Source organism: Symphalangus syndactylus, chromosome 1 (genome assembly GCF_028878055.3).
Source record: "Symphalangus syndactylus isolate Jambi chromosome 1, NHGRI_mSymSyn1-v2.1_pri, whole genome shotgun sequence".
Taxonomy (NCBI): Eukaryota; Metazoa; Chordata; class Mammalia; order Primates; family Hylobatidae; genus Symphalangus; species Symphalangus syndactylus.
Genome location: NC_072423.2, coordinates 65,881,609 through 65,906,321, shown reverse-complemented (window position 1 = coordinate 65,906,321; position 24,713 = coordinate 65,881,609). Strand labels below are relative to the sequence as shown.

Sequence of the window (24,713 nt, the reverse complement as noted above, 5' to 3'; positions counted from 1 at the left end):
AGCCATATAGTTTTTTAAAATCCAACCTATCAAATGCATAGCTTTTCAAGTTCTTAAGGTTTTAAAAGTTTTAATATGCTCAATTAAGCATGAACAATATCTCATTCTCCTTAAGTTAAATAAGGCTGAAATTAAAAAAAAAATTAGTCAAACTAATAAAGTAAAATCAGAAATATAAACAAAATGTAAAACAAATAAATGTATTTAAAGAACCTAAGTTTCTTATCTGAAAATAGCTATGGTCTGTATTCTTTCCCTCAAGCTACCTCTGCAAAACTAGAAGATATTCTGTCTATGATACAGCATGCATGCTGATCCAGGCAGTGAATGCCAGACAAAAAGAAGAGGAAAAACTCAAGGGAGGAATAAAGTGGAACTCACTTGTTGCTCTTCTCTCCAACTTGGAATAATTTCTTAGCGGCATGTTTGTTTTTGTTTGTTTACAAGGGGGTGATTCTCTTTAAAAACACTGTTGGCCGGGTGTGCAATGGCTCACATCTGTAATCCCAGCACTTTGGGAGGCCGAGGTGGGTGGATCACCTGATGTCAGGAGTTCGAAACCAGCCTGGACAACATGGTGAAACTCCATCTCTACTAAAAATACAAAATTAGCCGGGTGTGGTGGCACACGCCTATAGTCCCAGCTACTCAGGAGGCTGAGATAGGAGAATCACTTGAACCTGGGAGGCAGAGGCTGCAGTGAGCTGAGATCACGCCACTGCACTCCAGCCTGGGCAAGACAGAGTGAGAATCCATCTCAATCAATCAATAAAAATAAATAAAAACATTTTTAAAAGCTAAATCTATAAATAGCTGCACATTGCCCAACCAGTGTCAAAATATTACATTTTATAATCTCTTTTCAACTTGGTATAGAAATCACTACACCTAAGTTAGTTCATTGAGACTTAAAACTAAATTTGTTATAAGTTGTAACAATAATTACCATGCCTTACCTTTACATGGACAAATTAAGTCCTCTTTCTTATCTAAGTGATCTCTGTGGCACTTAACATGGCATCTTCGACACTCCAGGGCAGGGGGTGGTTTAAAAACATGCCAGAGAGGTTTGGCACAGGCATCACAATTGGCAGGAAAGTGGTAGAGCGTAGGAATAAACTCATGGCCTTTGTGATTCTGGAAATTAGTTTTTTCAGCTTGTTGTACTGGTTCCATCTCTACATCTTTTCTACATTCACCTTCATTTGCATATAGTATCTACATTCAGGAATGGTGAAAGGAAAAGATTTTAAAAATCTTAAGCATTGGTATATTTTACATTTACTTCACAAAAATGCTTAGGACTTAGATTCTTTAAAATTATAACTTCAGATTTTTACCTGGAATATTTTAGGAATTTCTTCAGTTTCAGCTCTATACACATCTCCTTGGGTTACAGGTCTAACGTGAAACAGTTTACTAAAATGAAAATAAATATAGGCCATTTACAAAAACTCATTTATTGTAAGATATTTCACTAAAGAGGACATACAGGTGGTAAATAAGCACATAAAAAGATATTCAACATCATCAGTCATTAGAGAAATGCAAATTAAAACCACAATGAGTGTCACTACACATCAGAGTTAAAAAAAATAAAAACAGTAGTAACACCAAATGCTGGTGAGAATGCAGAGAGAGTAAATCACTCATATACTGCTGATGGAAACGTAAAATTACAGAGCCACTCTGGAAAGAGTATGGCAATTTCTTAGAAAACTAAACATATGCTTACCATATAACCCAGCAAATTGCACTGTTGGGCCTTTAATTTCAAGAAACAAAAATTCATATAACATTTTATATCTATTTAAAAAAACCTGCACATAGATGTTCACAGGAGCTTTATTCATAATAACAAAAACCTAGAAACAACCCAAATAAATGGGTAAGCAAACTGTGATGTATCTATACTATGGAATACTACTCAACAAGAAAAAAACAAATTATACTTGGATTGATCTTAAGGGAATTATACTGAATGGGAAAAAAAGCTGATCAGAAAAGACTACACATTATTTGATTCCATTCATATAACACTCTTGAAGAGATAAAATTATGGAGATGGAGAACAGATTAATGTTGCTATGGATTAGGGAGAGGTGGAGGAAGGAAGCTGCCTTTTGACTACAAAAGGAGTAGCACAGGGACGCTTGTGATGAAATTGTTCTGTATTTTGAGTGTGGTGGTGGTCATACAAATCTAGACACGTGAGAAAGGCATACAGATTGGAAAGAAAGAAGTAAAACTCTTTATTTGGCGATGACATGATTCTATGCAGTTGTCTCGTGGTATCTGTGGCAGATTGGTCCCTGGACCCCGGAGGATTTTGAAGAGAGAGAGTGAAAGAGAAAGAGAGAGAAAGAGAGCGAAGGAGGGAAGAGACAGGAAAAAAGAAAAGATAAGAAATGGTGTAGTATTTGTATATAACCTAAGTACACCTTCCTGTATATTTAAAATTGTAGATAATACCTAATACAATGTAAATGGAAATTGTTATTATATTATATTGTTTAGAGAATAATGACAAGAAAACAAATCTGTACATATTAAGTACAGACACAACCACAGTAGGCCTAACTACATTTTCAATCCATGGTTGGATGAATATACAGATGCAGAACCCATGGATACAGAGGGCCGACTGTGTGTAGAAAAGCCCTGTGGAATTGATCCCAAAACCCCACAACCCTATGAAACTGTTAAGTGCAAAGCAAGATTAAATGATTCAAGGTCAACATATAAAAACAAATACTGTTGGAACAACCAGATACCTGTGTGGGGGGGAAAAAAGCCAACCTGACCTAAACAACTACTTCTTACCAAACACAGACCACAAAAGGCAGAAAACATTTTAAAAACTGGTACACTGATCCTCATTAAAAGACACCATTAACAAAATCAACAGGTAAGCAACAGATTGGGAAATATTTGCATTACATATTTCTAACATAGGATTCTTATTCAGAATATATATAGAACTCTTAAAAACCAATCTTAAAAACATAAGCAACCCAATTTAAAAATGGGCAGAAGACTTGAAAAAACTTAAGAAAAGATACACAAAGGCTAATAATGACATGAAAGATTCTTGGTATTATTAGTTATGAGGAGAATGCAAATTAAAATAACAATGAGATAGCATTTAACATGCACTAGAAAAGCTGAAATCAAAGGTTGATATCACCAAATGTTGGTGAGGATGTGGAGCAACTGAACTCATACTGTTGGTGAATATAAAATAGTGTGACATAATAATTTTTGAGAATTGTTTGGTAGATTTTTAAAAAGTTAAACACAGATCTACTTTATAACCCAGGATTCCACTCCTAGGTATTTACCCATGAGAAATGAAAACATAAGTTAAAAAAAGGAATGCTCATAAGTCTTATTTACGATAGCCCCAAATTGGAAGCAACCCAAATGTCAATCAACACAAAAATGGATAAACAAATTCATGCAATGTTATACTATTCAGCAATACAAAGAACAATCAATACATACACCACCACAGGTGCAGGCTGAGTGAAAGATGCTAGGCACAAAAGTGTACATTACTGTTTAATTCCATTTATATGAAGTTCTAGAACCGGCAAAACTAATCTTGGCAACAGAAATCAGATCATGGGAAGAGGCACGAGTGAGCTTTCTTTTTCTTTTTTTTCTTTTTTGAGATGGAGTCTGGCTGTCACCTGGGCTGGAGTGCAGTGGCACAATCTTGGCTCACTGCAACCTCCGCCTCCCAGGTTCAAGCGATTCTCCTGCCTCAGCCTCCCGAGTAGCTGGGATTACAGACACCTGCCACCACGCCCAGCTAATTTTTTGTATTTTTAGTAGAGACAAGGTTTCACCATGTTGGCCAGACTGGTCTCGAATGAACTCCTGACCTCGTGATCCTCCCACCTCGGCCTCCCAAAGTGCTGGGATTACAGGCATGAGCCACCACACCCGGCCCAAGTGAGGTTTCTTTATAAATTTAAAAAAAAAATTCTTTTTTCAGAGACAGGGTCTCGCTATGTCGCCCAGGCTGGTCTCAAATTGAACTCAGGCCAACCGCCCACCTTGGTCTCCCAAAGTGCTGGGATTAGAGGCATAAGCCACTATGCCCAGCCACAAGTGAGTTTTCTAAAGAAATACGATTTTTTTTAAATCTTGTATTGAGTGGTGATTATATGAGTGTTTACAACTGTAAAAAGTTACTGAAGAGAACACTTAAGATCTATGAACTTTATTGTGGGAAATTATACCTTAATAAAGAGAGGAAAGAAATCTCTCATCAATCTAAAAAGTATTTAACTCAGTTGAAAGATAGTATCTTTCATACTAGTGTTTATGTATTATTTCACTTAAGCTGATAATTTAAATTTTGACAACTAAAGCTGTTTATTAAAAAAATAGAAAATAAAATATGAGTATTCTCTAGAACTTGCTTAATTCTTTTTACATTCTAACTATAACCAGCTCCACAAATACTTAATTCCATAGGGATGACAATACTTTATTTTATATATACATTTCTTTTAAAAAGCAGTTACCAGACTTGACTTTGAATATATATTTTGTTGCACATGTTTTGCCTTTTCTCCTACTAGTCGGTAAGCTCCTTAATGATGGAATTTACTCATCTTTATACATACTACATAATCTATGATAATATAAGCAGCAATACTTAAGAAAAGATTTTAGAATGAATACAAGAAAAAATACTATATTATAGGCCTCTTTGACCTATCACTACAAAAGAACAGATATATTTATATTTCCCCTTAATAATGACCAAAGAATCCTACACAGTTGTTCTTTTACATCCACAGGGAATTGATTCCAGGAACTCAAAAATATCAAAGTCCAAGTATGCTCAAGGCTCTTATATAAAATGGTGTACTATTTGCACATAACCTAGGCACATCTCCTGTATGCTTTAAAATCATCTCTGTATTACTCATAAGACATAATACAGTGTAAATGCGATGTAAACAGTTGTTATACTGTATTTTTTTAGAAATTTGTATTTTTGTTATATTGTTATTTTAAATTTTCCTTCAAATATAAATATATAAATATATATAAATATATAAATATATATATAAATATATAAATATATATAAATATATATATAAATATATAATATTATATATAAATATATATATATATATATTTTTTTTTTTTTTTTTTGAGACAGAGTTTTGCTCTTGTGGCCCAGGCTGGAGTGCAGGGGCGCAATCTTGGCTCACTGCAACCTCTGCCTCCCAGATTCAAGCGATTCTCCTGCCTCAGCCTTCTGAGTAGCTGGGACTACAGGCACCTGCCACCATGCCCAGCTAATTTTTGTATTTTTAGTAGAGATGGGGTTTCACCATGTTGGCCAGGCTGGTCTTGAATTCCTGACCTCAGGTGATCCACCTGCCTCCAGCGTCCAAATGCTGGGGTTACAGGTGTGAGCCACTGCACCTGGCTCTCTTTCAAATATTTTCTATCCACAGTTGTGGATATGGAACCCACTGATACACAGCTGACTATACTTTTTGAAGTGCTCTCTGAACTCAAACTACTAAACACTTGAAATAAAAAATTTGTCTTCCAAATACATGAAATAAGTATATACATTTTTCCTTCTCACATTTTGCTGAAGATTTAATATAATGTCAACATTTATGCTTAAGAAAAACAGAAAAGTAGGTAACAGTGTTGAAGTAACACAAAATATAAAATAAATTTTAAGTCTAAAAATAATTATCAAAAGTTAGCTCTCAACCCCTTTAAAATTCAATCAAAGGCAACTTACTCTATGTCCAATACCATAGATGGATTGGATTGCTCCTTATCTTGTTCGTCATTATAGAACAAAATTTTTTTGCTGCTTACCACAACATACTGAAATAAGAAAAAAGGGGGAAGAGTTACAAGAGCAACATTAACTTGGTTTAAAGTGATAAGCATAATATTTGCCACTAATATCTAGATTATATTGTATTAATGTAAAATCAATGCTAGTAAAAAAAAGTAGCTAATATAAGTTCTATGCTCCAAAGTAAAATATAGAACAAAATGCCAGTTAGAAAATAATTAGGTATATGGTACCTGTTTCTTCCAGCCATATCGTTTGATATTTCCTCTATTTGGTACTGAAAGCCAACCTTCAATTCTTGACTCTAGGAGAAAAAGAATATATATATTAGTCAGTCTTAAATTGTAACAAAAGAAAAACTATTAAAAGTTGTCTGACAGCATGCAGCAACAAGCAATTGAACACAACTAAATGAATAAGTGCTATAATTTGCTCTTCCATGCTTCAATCACACAAATCAACTTTAATGGCCATACAAATATTGCAGAAAAAAATTCCAAGCCACTTTTCCCATACAATTGAACATTTAGTACTCAATTACAAAAGTATGAAGTAACAATACCCTTAAGAGCCAGGCAAGACTGGAATGGATTGCAGCTTAAATGGGATATGATGTAGAAGACTTTATCACTTAACATTCATATAAAAATAATCAGCAAAAAAAAGAAAAAAATTATGCAGCAAGTGGAACAAATCAGAGCCATGATTTACACAAGAAAGAGCAAGCAAAAGTATAGAAGTGTCCTATTACTCACAGAAGACAAGAATAGAAGATAAATAAATAAGGAATGCAGGCAGAATCAACTAGATATAAAGAATAAGAGACAAGTATTTTATTTGTTTTCTCAGTACAATATTCTGATTAAGCTTTTTGGTAAAACAACTTCAATTTGAATTTGTAACAATTTCAATAAAATTGTCCAAATTTGGTTGAGGGGAGCACTTAACTCTAGTGCTAAGTTCAATTACAATTCTATTCAAACTAAAGAGTTTTAAAGCCTCTTAAGTTTGTGACATCACAATTTGATAAACAGTAAAAACAACACAGAATCCATTTGGTCTACCACCATTATTTCAACTAGTACGTGCATACCAGGAATTCCTTGACTATTTGATCAAGGCATTTTATAATAATTATTACTATTGTTTAAATATAACTAATGTCTACTAGAAATATCTGGGGGATAAAGACAACTCCATTAGAAATGCTTATTTTAGATCAGGTTGGAAATAAGAAAATCCATTCAATTTAACTATTTTCCATATCTACCTTATATTTGAAACACAAAAGAACGAAAAATAACCCATTTCAAAGTATGACACTAAAATATGAGATTATACTATCATTCAAATGATAATCCTAAGGGAATATATTGTCCCCCTTCGTATAATTTAAAAGCTGTAAACTCAGTCTTACAGTAACAGTTAACAACAGGTAACATTTACTGATTTATTGATTTATTGATAAATTTACTATTTGCCACATGCTTTATAATATCTCATATTTAACCTATGTATAAGTCCATGAATACAGGATATTATATTCCTAGGAATTTGGAATAGGTTCTACTGTCATCTTTCACTAACAAAAGAAGGAAACTAAGGCTTAGCAGGGTAAACTGACTTGGCAAGGCAACTCTATCAGTATCTATCAAAGCTCTATGGTTTCAAACCCCGGCAGTCTAATTTCTGAGCTTACGTTTCTAGAGCACAACACTATTCTGTTCCCAAATAAGCTTTGCAGTTGACTGAATTGTGGGAAATATTTTTTTCCCTTACTCCCACCAGGTACTTAATGTCTCCACACCTTTGCTTGTGTTATTCCTCTTCATATAAATTGTTAAAATGGAGGAAATGATGAGATAACTTTAGTTCAAAATGATCCCTCTCTTCTCCCAACATTTTTTTCCTTCTTTTTTTTTTTTTTTTACATGAAGTCTTGTTATGTTGTCCAGGCTGGCCTTGAACTCCTGAGCCTCAGCTTCCTGAGCAGTGGCATGTACCACGGCACCTAGCTTTAATTGCTGCAATTTAGTTCATGAGGTAATTATTTTGTTGCTTAGGTAGTTCCTTGGTAAGTTTTGTGAGAGCAAGGACCATATCTTAACACTTGATTTTATATATCCCATGGCAAATGACACAACGAGGTGGTACTTGACAGATATTTGTTGATTATTTTGTAATTCTGCATTTTTCTGAATTAGCCAACTAAAGTCATCCTTTGTAAATAGTAGTTCCAGTTTAAAAACCAAACGGGCAGTTTTATACTAAATAGCATGCAGAAGACTGCTGATCACATATTGATCATTCACCAATATTTTATCTTATAAAAGCAAAAAAGTTATTGCCAGAAATTTTCCCAGTAGTGTGGTAGTTGCAGCTCTGGTTTTAAAGTGTAGTTTGGAAAACATTAAGATGAACATTAGTGAGAATGAAAAGTAGTCTTAATATCTGATAATATGAAGTTGTTTAGTATTAGTAATTCCTCACCAAAAACAAAGATATAAAAGCCTTTGAATTCTTGACATTTACACAAAATTGTGTATGCCAAAATACCCTACACTTTCACATTATTTCTTTGTGACAATCAATGTCAAAAATATTTATGCTTTCTGGCTCTAGATGTGGGTTAACCTGCCAATTTTCTTTAATATATCTTCAATAAGTTGTTATATGGCATGGCTTTATCTGTCATTTCAGTGTTCCTTAGAAATTTTACATATCAAGGGAATCTTATGAGTCAAATAAGCCAGAATTCTACATTTGCTCATATTTAAATTAAATGAAGAGGGGCAAGGAGAAAATAAATTAAATGAAGGAATCTGGAATGCAAATAAAGGTGTCAAGAATATGTGAAGGTTTTTGCCAATTTACAACAATGTCATAGGAGAAAATTTTAGTTTTTCCATCTGGTGAATTCCCTCAGAGAAGCAACTGAACTAAGGTCAATAATAACAGATAAAAAAAATACATACCAGCTTCTCCTGCGTTTCCTTTCCTTACTCCTACCATAGTTGCAAGATAATATACTTACCAGTTTTTAAAATATATAAAGACCTCCTCTAAAATCGGGACCACCTGTAACTTAAGTGGTGATCTGGAGGTATAACGCTGTAAATTCCATCTTTTATATCACAAGCACAGAAAACAGCTTCTCCAGATAACTAAATAAAACTCCCACCAAGAGAACCTCTAAGTCTGGATTATCCTTAATAATATTCTACATATCTACAAAAACAACTTGGCTCTAAATTTTATACAATATATTTGTAGAACAATTTTAACTTATAAGAAGTTAGATGTATATTATTACTGCAATATCAGCGATTTCTTTACCCAAGTAAGAGACAGTCTAACTATATGTACATCAATACTCGATATAGCGAATTCAAACATTAGAGCTAACTTCTGAAGACTACCTAATTTATTTAGCTATACCACAAACATACTGCTTAAGAAACAGGGCTAGAGAACCATTTGAAAACACTTTAATTAAATTCAAAAGTGATATAAAAAAGAAAATTAAATCAACACTCAACAAGTCAGATACACCAACTTCAAATCACTGTAGATTTGGGCAAGGTCAGAAACATTCATATATTCAAATATTGGGAAACACACCAAGAGATCCACCATTTTCAGGTTTAAGTTACATAACCTAAGGTCAAGCTGGATGGAAAAGGGTATGATACAAATAATCCATAAGAGATCATGAATATTACTGGAGTATCAATACCAAGTTTTCCTAATGCATCATCTATTTCTACATTCTCTTCAGATGTCTAGGTTAACAGTTCCAAAAGAAGGAAAGAGAAAGAATGAGGAAAAGAAAGTTATCACATTAAAGTTTTTTGTCATCTAGGCAACAGGCATCCATAACCCTAAGGGTAATCTTTATGTTTGTATTGTGTGCTAAGTCACAACCTTCTACAGAACCAAAGAGAGGATAAAGACATAAAAGAATTAAGAGAATGAAGGTGACTTCAAGAACTTCAAAGAGTTATAAGTCAGAGAAGGAGTAACATTTTTTAATAAGGTTTTTAGAATTGAGAATTTTAGAAGGGAGATTTAATATTTAAGCTAGTTAATAACAAAGTGGCCACTGAGGATTCATAGAGGCTGCATTCTATATGTACCAGATAATTAAATTATAATCTTTATATTGAATGATGAAATCTAAGGGAAATAATAAAAGTTGCAGTGTCAGTTTATCCATCCAACTACTTAAAAAAAAACTGAAAAATGTAACCCATATTTCAAAAAGCCATTATTTTAACTTGCAGTAAACTTAATCTATTCAAAGTCCTCTCCTTTTTAGTATGTATATTCATTTACTAATTTTCTAAACTGAAGTAAAAATTAATCATTAGCCATTACCTTCAAGACATTTTTTAGACACTTGAATGATATGTAACTATCTAATATTAAGAATGAATATCAACATTCTTTAACAATTCTTCCTAGATATGACTGCAAAATCTTAACTTTATTTGGCAGGGACCATTTTTGAGCATCTAGTAAATGGTGGATTTAATACAGATTTTCAATTTACTAGCAAAATATCTGACCCACAGAGAGGTAAATAATATTGACAAAGACTATCCATTAATTTCTACTTCCAATATGAAAGTCAAGGTTCGGCACTGTTGAGATTCTATAAAGTCTCAAAATTAAGAACACAGTAATAGGAAAAGAGGTATTAACTGGCCTCATTTTCTAGCAAGGGAGAATGGCTACCAGTACTCCCTGCCCCACTTGGTTTGGACTTTGATAACCTTAAAACAAAATTCCTGAAAGTACACTAATATTCTAAGAAATATACTGAAAATGGAGCTAGTAGAAACATTTAAAAATCTCTTTGCTCAATAAGTCAATTTATTAGGTCAGGATTCTGAAATCTAAATGGATTCCCAGCCTAAGTCTGCCAATGAAGCCAGCTGATGGCACTATGAGCTTAGCCTTTCTGAATCAGCCACAATGGTGGGTAAAATTAATCACTTTCCTCATTAGCAGTCCCACCAGCTCATCTTTCAACTCAAATCTTCTAACTAGCATTCACCAATAATGTGCCCATTTCTGACATATTTAACCCAATACTAAGAAAACTAAGGTGCATATAAGGCATTATAAATAGTTAAAAGGGGCCGGGCGCGGTGGCTCACGCTTGTAATCCCAGCACTTTGGGAGGCCGAGGCGGGCAGATCACGAGGTCAGGAGATCGAGACCACAGTGAAACCCCGTCTCTACTAAAAAAAAATACAAAAAATTAGCCGGGCGTGGTGGCGGGCACCTGTAGTCCCAGCTACTCGGAGAGGCTGAGGCAGGAGAATGGCGTGAACCCGGGAGGCGGAGCTTGCAGTGAGCCGAGATTGCGCCACTGCACTCCAGCCTGGGTGACAGAGCGAGACTCCAACTCAAAAAAAAAAAAAATAAAAAAAAAAAAAATAAATAAATAGTTAAAGGGAAATAGGTGGAATAAAAATAAAATTGGTCAGGATTTAGAATTGACACTAAATAGAGCAAGGTCAGCCAGGGGGGTGGCTCATGCCTGTAATCTCAGCACTTCGGAAGGCCAAGGCAGGCGGATAGCTTGAGCTCAGGAGTTCAAAGCCAGCCTGGGCAATATGGTGAAATCCCGTCTCTACAAAAAATTAAAAAAATTAGCTGGGTGTGGTGATGCGCACCTGTAGTCCCAGCTACTCAGGAGGTTGGGGCAGGAGGATCGCTTGAGCCCAGGAGGCAGGATCATGAACCAAGATCGCGCCACTGCACTCTAGTCTGGGCAACAGAGTGAGACTGTTTCATACATACATACATACATACATAGAGTAAGAACCCCTATACTAAATAACTCCAGAAGTATCTCAGGATTAATGAAGTGGGAATCTAACTTACAAATTCAGTTCAACAATTCAAAGAATGTAGCCAAACACTTCTAAAAGTCATATTCTTAGTGATGATTAAGTCTAACTTTAGAAAGATGTTCAAACAACTACTAAAGCTACAGGTTCTTATTAAATTCAAAGTGATCCTACAATAATGAATCATGTATACCTGCAAGTTTCTCAAGAGGTAGGCAGTTTCAGAGAGCCAAAAATAGGTAAACAGAGGAGTTCCTTGACCATTAAAATAAGAAATATTTCTTCACTGCCTTTCCATTCCCAGATACCTGATTTTGACCTAGCAAAGCCACACAAGAATGAGGCCAGGGATCACATGGCATACAGAGAGGAGCTGAATTCATTTCCCACTTTGAGTCCCACTTTCTTGACCAAGAAAGATACTATAAAATTTTCTGAGTGACTCATCTAGTTCCTTATATCAAATTCACAATAACAAGTAATATCTGTTAAAACAGAATGCCAATATCAAACATGCTGCTTCATAAATATCTTCCTATTTATGTATTATTCAGAAAATACACTAATTAAAATCTATTTTCAAGTTTATTACCATGTATACAAAACTTCCAAGACTCTGAACTAAGACTCTGTGTATATGTAAACGCATGTTTTAATAATGATAACCTATTCATTTTATTTCTAAATTGAACTTATAGTATGTGTATTTCTCATCTCTGTAAAGTACATAAATATATTATAGTTTACATGACGATTAAACCAAGAAGGAGGTTGTATTTATTTTTAAATTGATTCTCCACTGGGAAAAAGAAGACACAGAAAAAAGTCTCAAATCTTAGCCACTCATTCCTGCCTTTATTTGACACCCCTGGCCTCTTACTGCACTGCCCAACCCATTTTATCTATTTCTCTAAACTTAACAAAGTCTGATTGAAGTTGATCACTACTCCACTAGATAGGGTTCTATATATAGCTGCTGTGGTTCTGATGATAAAGTACAGTTCTTAGTTTTAGCACAAGAATACATAAAATGTTAAAGAGCTATTACTCACAAAAATGTACAACTTTTAAAAAATAGTGAGATGTGTAGTAGCAGCTTTGACTCTCACTGTGGACTTAGGCTGCTCAAAATAGGTTCATAAACCTCTTATGGTTTTTATTCAGGTAAAGCTTCTTAGGTCTATTTATATAGCCTAAGATTTCTTACAACTGCTCTACTCCATAAAATACACCAAGTGTATAATCATCATCAGGCCTTGGCTATCAGAAATAAGAATTCCTTCTTAGGAATCCATGGACAAAATGACAAGGAGGTAGAAAACCAAATGAAAGAAATATACACTAATTTCCATGACATTTATACATGTTTGAATGATACAGAATTATTCTTACCTGGGAGGTTTCCATCAGTTTCATCAGCACTAGGAAAACTAGCAACACTTGTAGAATCCGAAAGGTCCAAAAGTTTAGCACGCAATTGCTCAATATCACTCTCTTTGCTGGCCAACTGCATCTGAAGCTCATTCCTATGTGCACATTCTTCTACCAATTGCTAATTTTGAAAAGTATCAAGATAATATAATCAAGCTAAAACAATTTCCAACATTATTAATTGAAATATAATAAAGTAATTTAAATTGCTAATACTAAAAATGTACAGTAAACTTCATGAATGTTTGCTACCACAGATTTTGATACACTACAGAAATGTCAAGTTCTTTCTCAATAATACATTGCTCGGACAAATTCCTTTTCTCCTTGCCTTAAAAAGAGTTTTTGTTTTCAAACATAAGCCATCAAAATAAAAAAGTTACAACAAAAGAAAATGCTTTTCTGGCTCCAAATGAAGTAGCTTTAAAGGTATAGAAAACTTCAAAAAATCACAACTGACGGAGCTAAAAAGCTTAGATCTAAGTGCCCGAGACCAGGTTCTCAATTTTGTTCTATTAACAAGCCAAGAGGTATCAAAAAATTAAGATTGTTATTTTGATTTCAAAAAAGTGAGTCTTGACTAGAGAAAATAAATAAGCTACAATACTTCAAAACCTCTACCCCAATTATAGTTAATATTATAACAGCCATATCCCAATTTCAGTCTGAAACCAAACAGGCAGAACCCTTGATTGTTCCCAATCTAAACAAGATAAATAGATAACAAGTATATACAGAAATAATTTAAGAAAATAATCCTTCACACTCATGTCCATACACACACACAAACCTTACCGCTTGCATGTCATTCAGTTCCTTCTGATGTTTCACTACCATCTGGTTGAATTTCTCTCTTTCTTGGTTGAGTTCCAGTTGTAGCTTTCGATTTTCCTTTTCTTTCTTTCTCAAATCTTGTGTATTAGCTTTCTTTCTATCAATTTTAAAATCTTTTCGATTCATTATTTCTGCCAACTTGTTAACAGCCTATTAAAATATTATTAATAAAGATAAATAGTGTAGTCATCCAATTTAATATTAAAATGTATTTTTTTCTTCAAAATCAGCAAGCAGGACTTTTTGTGTGTATGAAAATTAGGACAACTTCATGACGGTTCAGACATGATAACTGGTAGCACAAATAACTAACACTGACTTATCACACTACTTAAATGTAAGAACCAGGAGCCTTTCTTTGGTTAACTTTACAACCCAGTACTGAATCAAGAGTATGCTAATCCTACTCTGAGGTTGGGTACTAGCAAATAAAGCTTCTATGCCTTGGCCACATACTCTTATCTTCTACAACTATACAATATTACTAGGCAAGTTAGCTTTCTTAACTGAAATCCTCTTTTTTTTTTTTTTTTTTTTTTGAGACCGAGTCTTGCTCTGTCGCCCAGGCTGGCATGCAGTGGCATGATCTTTGCTCACTGCAACCTCTGCCTCCTGGGTTCAAGCAATTCTTGTGCCTCAGCCACCTGACTAGCTGGTATTACTGGAGCGCACCACCATGCCCGGCTAATTTTTGTATTTTTAGTAGAGACTGGGGTTTTGCCATGTCAGCCAGGCTGCTCTCAAACTCCTGGCCTTAAGTGATCTGCTGGCCTCAGCCTCCTAAAGTGCTGGGATTACAGGCATGAGCCATTGCGCCTGGCCTTGAAATTCTATTTCACAAATAAGTTTTTTATAGTTAGCGGGGAGATAATTTATTTGTTCTGATGAAAAGCTCGAACCTTATAAGCCTTGGTTTTAGGAAAAAGTGCATAAAGAGCAATGATTAACTCAAAAATGAACATGTGGAAAAGATCGAAAGCATGTATACCTGTGTTTTAAGGGTTCGTTCAGTGTTGATATTCTTTTCAAACGCAGCCTTAAGATTACTGATCTCCTCCTCCTTCTCCAGTTTATATTCTGTCAACAAATTATATTAAATGTTATTGTACGGTATTAATTTAATTTCTGCATTTCAAACTAACGATGTCCTTAATTATTCAAATAAGTATACATTACATAGTAACTTTCAGTAACTTCATTAAGATAATTCTTAAGGCTACAGAAGTTACTTAATATATGAAAACAGGTATCTTAGAAACCTAACACAACATAGGTAAAGATAAATCACTGAATTTGATTTAACATGATGATTTTTAAAAAATTCTACATACCTTCCTCTGCCTTCTTCATTTTCTCTGTTAGCTCTTCATTCTCTCTTCTTAATATTTCAATATCTTTGGTTAGCATGCTGTTTGCTTCTTCAAGCTAAACAAAGCACACAAAAGTTTAAGCTCCAGCCTCTTTGCTATTCTCATATTTCAGGCAATAACCTTTAAATGTACTGCTAGATAAAGACAGGTCAGACACTGCTGAACTACAGCAAATGTCTGGTTTCTAGCTTCAAATATGTAAATATAATTACATCAAAAATATTTAAAAGTAGTTAACAGCATCCAAAAATTATTTCATTGTATGCATACAGATATACATATATGAACAAAAGGGGGGCATACATAATGGCAAGATAACTAGATTGCAAACTAAGAAATTTGTATTTAGTTCTAGCTCTGCGATTAACCTACTATGTGACCCTGAGCAAGTCATACTTTTTCTGGACTTCAGTATCTTTATCTGAATATCGATGATGAAAACGATAATAAAAACATTTATTTATAGATTACTTTTAGTAATGTATAATCATTACTTGTTATATGTTAATCATTCTATGTCTACTGTCTTATTTAATCCTCATAACAATCATGTGGAAGAGATATTACTATTTCTATTCTATAGATGAGAAATCTGAGGCTTAGAGAAGTTAAAGCCAACTTTGCCAAGACCATATAACTTCTTAGGGGCAAAACTGGAACCCAGAGCGACTGATAGTGGCTCTAGAAGAAAAATCTAACTCTTCTTTTTAGTCCCATGATTCTATACAGATTACAGTATAAACCTCAGGAATAGGTAATTGTTTGGAGTATTGGTTTTCTTATAATGGATTTATATATTATCCCAAGAATTCCTCATTCCCAAATGGTTTCTCTGTATTTCACAGAATTCTGGCCCATAAAATCAGTTGCAATGTATTAAGAGAACAACAAATGAATTTAAGCTAAGCCATTACTTCATATGAAATATAACTAATAAGATCTACAGCCAGAAAAACAGCCCAATATTGCATTGGTTCTGTGCCTATACAAACAAAAGCCCAATATCTTGAACAAGAATTTCAATAATTAACAAATGTTTGGTATTATACAAACTATTTTATACATGAGTACAGAATGACCACTATGTATTAAAATAGAAGTAAATACACTTGCACACACACTTACCCTAATACTTTAAGATGTGACCTATTGTGATTTAAATAAATTTTATATAACTTACTTGACTATCACACTTACCCGACTAACAGTGTGATCTTTATCTGTAATCTCTTGTCTATTTCTTGAAGCAGCTTTCTTGCTTTCTTGCGTCAATTCAAAATACTGTTCTTCCAGAAGGCCTCGCGCCAACTGCTCAGACTCAGCTTTTGTTTCTGCTAGATCCAACTGAGTAGCAAGAGTTTCTCTGCAACAATTTTTTAAGAGAAATTGATATAAACAAATTCAGTTCATTCTTCCAACTTAATCATATTCTTAAAAACACAATTAACTTTAAATGATAAAAAGAATTATTTTATTGCTTAAAATAAATTTAAATCCATTGCAAACTTTCTATAAAAGTAATGAATTTAACCTCTCACATGTCGAAAAATTATAAAAGAACTATTTAGTTTTCTATCTCATTTTGTGTTCAACTAAAAAAGGTAATAAAGCAATAGCAAATAGTCTGCTTTTGAAAAGAAATTTCTTGTGGATTTGGAATGGAAGGCAGCATGGCATAGTGGAAAAGTCATTGACTTGTATATCAGCAGGCTAGACCCAGACCTTTATCTCTGTTTTATCATTAACTAATTGAGTAGAGATACTGGGCAAGTCCCTTACACTTCCTGTAGTTCAGTTTCATCAAATCTCTAAAATGAGACGGTTAAATTAGTCCCTTCCAGCTCCGAAATTAAATGAGATTATGACAACTTATAAGAGATTTGCAAATCACTACAAACTAATCTGAGAATGCTCCCTGGAAATGATACTAAAACATTTCAGAACTGACATTCAGACCAAGACAACTCCAGTTTGCCTACTCTTCTCAAAGAGCCTCTCTTGGATAAGCTCTCTTAGTCACTACTGTATTCCCTGAACAGAGTAGGTGCTCAATAAATATGTTCTGAATGAGTAACTTCCACCTCCTATTTTCTAGTGAGTATTACAATGCAAACTTTCTGCCTGAAGCCTCAAGAGGGAGACATATAGTAAACACACACACACACACACACACAGAGATGCATCACGCTGTTCTAGGAATTAAGAGATACAGCAGGCCGGAAGCAGTGGCTCACACCTGTAATCCCAGCACTTTGGGAGGCTGAGGCGGGCAGATCATGAGGTCAGGAGTTGGACACCAGTCTGGCCAACATAGTGAAACCGCATCTCTACTAAAAATACAAAAATTAGCCAGGTGTGGTGGTGTGTGCCTGTAATCCCAGCTACTTGGGAGGCTGAGGTGACAGTGCGAGACTCTGTGTCAAAAATAAATAAATAAATAAATAGACATAGCAGTAACAAAGTTCCTGCCCTCAGGGAGCATGCACTAGTGGGGTCGTACAGGCAATTTAAAAAATGAATAAGTGCTATATAGTATGCCACAGAGAATAATACAAGATAAAATATGGAAAGTTATGATCACTTTTATTAGAGGGTGATCAAGGAGGCCTCTCTGCTAAGACAACAGTAGAAGAAAAGTAGGGGGAAGAGAACAACAGATACTGTAAGGCTTTCCAAGGCAATACAAGGAGTTTGGCATTTATTCTGGTACTCTGATGTTTTAGAAAGATCATTCTGGCTGCTGTATTAAGATCAGACAGCAGGGGGACAATGGCAGAAGCTGGATACCAGTTAGGAGGCTACTGAAATAATCAAGATTGGAGATGATGGCAGTTTGGACCAGGTCAGTAAATGGTACAAGTGGCGAGAAGTGATTAGAGTCTATACATAATTTTTAGTTAACACTGGGAAAATTTGTTGGTGGATTGCATTTAGAGCGTAAGGAAAAAAAGAGTCTAGAATGACTCCAAATTTTTCACTTAAACAACTAGGAATAACAGAATTGTTCAGGACTGAAATGAGGAAGACAGGAAGGAGCAGTTCGCAAGGTGAGGGAATCAGGAAGTTTTTCTGGACACATTAAATGTGGGGTGCTTAACACTCAAGCAGAGATGTCAATTAGACAGCTGGATACGTAAGTCTGGAATTCAAGGGAGAATGTACGTGGACTCTGACACCATTTAAAGCCACAAGGCTGGATGAGAACAAGTAGGGAGTAATCCCTTGAGCACTCCAAACTCTTAAGGGTCTCAGCAATTAGAAGGGAAAAAGGAACAAAGGACGCTGAGAAAGAGTAGCCAGTTCAATAAGGAAAAAACAGCATGTGGTGTCACAGAAGCCAAATGAAGACATTTTCTCAAGAGAGTAATCAACTAAGTCAAACACTGCTATGAAATAAGGTGAGAACTGAGAAGTCACTATTAGGAAGACCCCACTGACCTTGAGAAGAGTTGTTTTGTTAGCATGATGAATGCAAAAGTATGACTGGAGTGAGCTCAAGAGAGAATGGAAGAAGATGGTGGAAGATACCTGGTATGTTACTTTTCAAGTAAGTTGGCTATAAAAAAAAGAAAAGTGGGATAGTGGCTACCATGTAGATAATGTAGTTAAAAGACGCAGTTTCGCTCGTTGCCCAGGCTGGAGTGCAATGGTGTGATCTTGGCTCACTGCAAACTCCGCCTCCTGGGTTCAAGCAATTCCCCTGCCTCACCCTCCCGAGTAGTTGGGATTACAGGCATGTGCCACCACGCCCGGCTAATTTTGTATTTTTAGTACAGATGGGGTTTCTCCATGTTAGTCAGGCTGGTCTTGAACTCCTGACCTCAGGGGATCCACCCACCTTGGCCTCCCAAAGTGCTGGGATTACAGGCGTGAGCCACCATGCCCAGTGTAAGAGGGTTGTTTTTAAAGGAAATATCTAAATATGTTTATATAACAATGATAATGACTACAAAAAGGTAAAAATTGATGTAGAAAAGATAATTGTTGGAGTCATAATTTTTTTTTTTTTGGAGACTCAGTCTCTGTCGCCCAGGCTGGAGTGCAATGGCGCAACCTCGGCACGCTGCAATCTTCGCCTCCCAGGTTCAAGCGATTCTCCTGCCTCATCCTCCCAAGTAGCTGGGACTACAGGTGCTCGCCTGTAATTTTTTGTATTTTTAGTAGAGACGGGGTTTCTCCATGTTAGCCAGGATGGTCTCGATCTCCTGACCTGGTGATCCACCCGCCTCAGCCTCCCAAAGTGCTGGGATTACACGTGTGAGCCACCGTGCCCAGCAATATTTGGTACTTTTAATCACTTTCTCTTTCTTGAAATCTCCTCCTCCCCCAGTTTTTGTGATACTCTACTCTGATGAAGACAAGTTAGTAGCTATGGTGGTGAAAGAAAATAGATGTTCTCTTCTGATTTTTAGGAAGCAAGGCCATTAGCTAAGTACAAGAATAAGGAGAAGCTGGAGATCTGAGTAGAGACGAGATGTGAAATAGTTTTCTTAGGAGAGTAGTACAGTTAGTACTTTAGGAAAAGAAAGGAAATGCTGCCAATGCCAAGTCTAAGAATACTAGGAGTGGTTCTGCTAGCTATTATAATACAGGGCTTCAGGTTCACGACATGTTCTTATCTGGAGTTTCTGCTTTGTGTTAAGATAAAAGTATCTGGGTTATACTTTAAAACACCAGAAAACCTATTTAATCCAGAATATATTTCTATCTCTGGTTATGCTACTGTGCAAGAGAAAAAGCAAGAAAGAATTAGATGGTTCAGGGTAAAATTACCTGCATCTATACATTCATCCAGACTTCCTTTACAACTCTCCATAATGAAAGACTGTCTTTACTAATATTTAAGGTCAACCTCTCACCCTTATTCTCCTATCTCTTAAAAGAATTCAATCATCAATAATTCCATATTCTTCTGGATTAGAAGATTATAAAGAGTGGCTTTGTTCTTGTTTACAGGTATATTTCAAATGCCTAGAAAATTCTCTGGCCCATAGAGTGCGCTCAGAAATTTTATTTATTTGAATGAATAGATGTGGGGCTGTTCCTACTCTGATCTCCTTCCCATGCTCCATTTAAATATGCTCAAGTTTACACTACGGTTAAAAAGAAAGTGCTCTCCTTCACATTCTCCTCTAGCTACTGCTACATCTCCTTGCCATAACAGCCAAGTCTCCTGAATTGTTTAATTTAACAAATACTTGCTGAGCATCACAATGCTGCAGTTACAATTGTAGGTACTAGACATACAGCAATGAATTGAACCTAAGAACGAAACATCTGAAAATTCCTCCTGCCATAGAGCTTTGTTTCTAGTGGAAAAACAAAAACAATAAATACAACAGGTAAGAAAATTATATATTAGGAGGGAATAAGTGCTACAGAGAAAAATAAAATAGGGAAGGATGAACTAGGCACCAAGGTAGTGGGGTGGGGATGTTTGCAATTTAAAAAGCGTATTCAGGGAAGGCCTTCTCAAATGATGTGGACCTGGAGAAGGGCCAAGCAGTAAGCCATGTAGATACTTGGAGGAAACTGTTCCAGGCAGAGAGAAGAGCAATGTACATACCTGGAGGTAGGACAGTGACTAATTGGTTTGTTGAATAGAAATAAGGCTAATCAGGCTGTTAGATATACTCTGTCTCTTGTTTTACCCTTTCCATTCAGTCTCAATCTACTTTAATACCTATTCTCATCTCTATTTAGATGCTGTTCTCACCAAGATAATGAATAACCTTCAATATAAACACAAGGGACAATTTATGACTGTTTTTCTTGACCTTTGTGGGTATGTGGCACTTTTTAAAATTTAATTTAATTTTTATTTATTCATTTTTTTGAGACAGTCTCACTCTGTTGCCCAGGATGGAGTGCAGTGGCACCATCTAGGCTCACTGCAAGCTCCACCTCCCAGGTTCACGCCATTCTCCTGCCTCAGCCTCCCGAGTAGCTGGGACTACAGGCACCCGCCACCACGCCCGGCTAATTTTTTTGTATTTTCAGTAGAGATGGGGTTTCACCATGTTAGCCAGGATGGTCTCGATCTCCTGATATCATGATCCACCTGCCTCGGCCTCCCAAAGTGCTGGGATTACAGGCGTGAGCCACCACGCCCAGTCAATATGTGGCACTTTTAATCACTTTCTCTTTCTTGAAATATTATCTTACCCCAGCTTTTGTGATATCCTGCTCTGATCTTCTCTTATACTGTTGGTAGCTTCTTGGTTTCCCTTCCTCTGCCCATTCTTTAAAAGTCTAGGAGCTAATAGTCTTTCCTCAGCCCTTGTGTCTTCTGATCCTACACTATGGGTTACAATTTGCTACCTGGGAGGACCAAATGAGTCTACAACAGTGCCCCCTGCATCTATATATTCATCCAGACTTCCTTTACAACTCTCCATAATGAAAGACTGTCTTTACTAATATTTAAGGTCAATCTCTCACCCTTATTCTCCTACCTCTTAAAAGAATTCAATAATCAATAATTCCATATTCTTCTGGATTATAAGATTACAAAGACTGGCTTTGTTCTTGTTCACAGGTATATTTCAAAGCCTAGAAAATTCTCTGGAGAGATCCAGACACACATACACAAACACACACCTAAAAGAGTTTTGGGTCAACCTTTTACATAAAAATTCAGATTCTTGGTTTCTCTTGAAAAACCGGAAGATCTTGACATACTGGGCCAGTGTTATCATGTGGTAACAAATGGCTGGAACTGAGAAGGTGAGATCTTCAGTTTGTTATAATCCTTACAACTTACATAATGAATATATCTGCACTTAGACCCCACTAATTACAGTCTAGTTACACCTATGGCATCACAGGCTCACTAGTTTATAAACTCTGAGATACCCAATCACCTTTACAGATCTCTATATTAGTGGTTTCTGTATGCAAAGACTATCAAATCAGCTTCAAGTTCTTATCTTTTATCTGCATTCTAAAGCAATAAACCCAAATACAGTGGTATCCATTTCTGTTTGGACATCCCATAGGCACCTCAAACTCAATAGGCCTGAAATTAAAATAATCATCTCTCCTCTCATCTCACAATTTTGGCATTCCTTAGCTCAGGGACTAGCACTACCATCAACTCAACAGCCCTGGTCAGAAACTTGAGAGTCAGCCTGAAAATTATCCTAACCTTTACCCCATGCCTCCAAATCTACAAATCCTACTTCTTTTACTTCCTACTTCGTTTTATGCACTTGCCTCCTACTGCCAACTTCCACTATAATTTTACATCTAAGTTTTTCCAGCGGTTATATAATTGGGCTCCCTGTATCCACCCAGCTTTCCCTTACTTCTATTCATTCTCCACTCCTTACAGTGAGTTTTCTAAAATACTTATCAGTCATTAGCTTAGAATTTTCATTTCTTCATTCAATATTTATTGAATACTTATTCTCCGAAAGTCTCTGATTGGAGTGCTGGGAATAGACAATAGACAACAACAGAAGAAACAAAAGTCCTCACTTTTCAATATTTTAAACTCTTCAGCATGATACACAAGGTCCTTTGTAATCTGACTCAGTTTTCTCTCTCCAGCCTTATCTGTCACGAACTAACCATTTGCTGTTCCTCAGATCACAGATTGGCTTCTGCCTATATTGTCCCTTGTTCCCCACATCCCATTCCCTGGCTAGTTCTACTTTCCATCGGTTGTGATCTCTGTTAGGAAATGTTCTCTGAATCCCACATGGTAAGACAAGGTATCCTTTGGCATAGCCACTATACCTTGATTATATCTCTCCTAACTTGATTCTGAAGCACTTGAAGAATCATAACTTACTAATAATTGGATAGCTGCACAAAGCACAGTACTTATAGCACAATAGTGGTGATCTATATATTTGTCTTAAATAGATGAATAGATGAAAAAGGGAAAATTTATCAACTCTGAAACAATATAGTATGGAGTGAATATTTGGCACTTTTAATCACTTTCTCTTTCTGTTCCTCAGATCACTGATTGGCTTCTGCCTATATTGTCCCCTTCACAGTGAATGCATACACCTGGGATTGCATATTGCACTGTGAATACCATACAAATGGTAGGTAACAGACTAGATTCTACAATATGACTGTATCCGAGAATAACCAGAAATGCAGCCTTGTGTCTACCTTAGCTTCCAGTTAATCAGGTTACCTAACTATGATACTTGGCCACCAAATTAGTATGTTGATACCCGCTGTGATGCTAAAATTTATGATAATATACAGCTCTGCAACAAACTGTTGTCAATTTTGGACCTTAAATATTTTAATCAACATAATCAACTCAATTAAGGCAACTTAATTGCAAAAAGATGCAATTATACTTAATTTGTAATCAACTCAACAAAGTTAAACAACAAAAAGTCTAAGTTTATTTATAAAACTAGTAAAAATAAAAGTTATGTATTCCAACAAAAAAAAAATATAGAATGATAAAAGTGAGTACCTCCAGTTTGCAACACCTAATGTATTAAGGATCTAACAGTGAATGCCATAGTTGTTAACAACAGAAATAGGCAACCAGAAAGTACAAGGCTATATATGAATTAGTCTTCTTCCTCCTAAAAATCAGATTTGAATCTGATTAAGCTTCCAAATCAGAAATGTCCAATGAAACTTTCTAGGATGTCAGAAATGTTCTATATCTGTACCATCTATTATAATATGGTAGACACTAACTGCATGTGACTACTGGGCACCTGAAATACGACTAGTACATCTGAGGAACTAAGTTTTAATTTTATGTAATTGAATTTAAATTTAAGTAACTACATGTGGCTACTGGCCACCATATTGGGCAGAGGAGCTCTAGATATAACTACTGACTTCCAGGAAACATAAGGGAAATGGGGAATGTTCAACCAACTACAGAAATGCAATCAATAAAATCGCAACTGAGGGAACATCTACAGGACAAAAAAATCCAGTTTCTTCAACAAATTAGTATTAGGATGGTGATTACTCTTGAGGTGGGGAGGAAAGAAGGCATAATTAGGAGGTGGGATATAGTGGGCTTCTGAAGTGGATTGCAAGGTTCTCTTTCACGGATGATGATGGTTATAATGACATTTGTCATAATTCATAAGAACTGTATTAGTTTTGCTGTAATTGTTTGTTTCAACAACAAACAGTCTTTCAAAGGTGATTAAATGTAAAGAGAATATAACAATGTTGGAAAACTAGTTCTAGTCTCTGTTCTGACATTACCTAGCTATGAGATACTCCGCACGAGTTACTATCTTGTTGTGCCTGTCAGCTGAATTCTAAAATGAAGCTGTTAAACTTGAAATAGCTTTATAAGGTTTTCTCCTTGGAGATGGGGTCTCATTATGTTGCCCAGGCTGGTCTTGAACTCCTGGGCTCAAGCGA

General features: G+C 35.6%; 1 protein-coding gene across 4 annotated transcripts in view; it reads right to left on the bottom strand.

The window, feature by feature from the left end:
* The window catches only part of ROCK1 (Rho associated coiled-coil containing protein kinase 1), a 170,714-nt gene that overhangs the window by 3,858 nt on the left and 142,143 nt on the right, over positions 1-24,713 (bottom strand). For 3 of the 4 annotated variants that reach the window (XM_063640634.1, XM_055236539.2, XM_063640627.1), the window contains exons 23-31: positions 16,542-16,707; positions 15,306-15,399; positions 14,963-15,051; positions 13,936-14,124; positions 13,102-13,261; positions 6,082-6,152; positions 5,786-5,874; positions 1,341-1,419; positions 957-1,218 (exon numbers count right to left, since the gene is read on the bottom strand). In XM_063640634.1, coding sequence (XP_063496704.1) covers positions 957-1,218; positions 1,341-1,419; positions 5,786-5,874; positions 6,082-6,152; positions 13,102-13,261; positions 13,936-14,124; positions 14,963-15,051; positions 15,306-15,399; positions 16,542-16,707 — 1,199 coding nt within the window. Of the gene's footprint in view, positions 1-956; positions 1,219-1,340; positions 1,420-5,785; positions 5,875-6,081; positions 6,153-6,603; positions 6,653-13,101; positions 13,262-13,935; positions 14,125-14,962; positions 15,052-15,305; positions 15,400-16,541; positions 16,708-24,713 lie in introns of those variants that run through there. The other variant, XR_008650013.2, reaches the window with a different exon arrangement.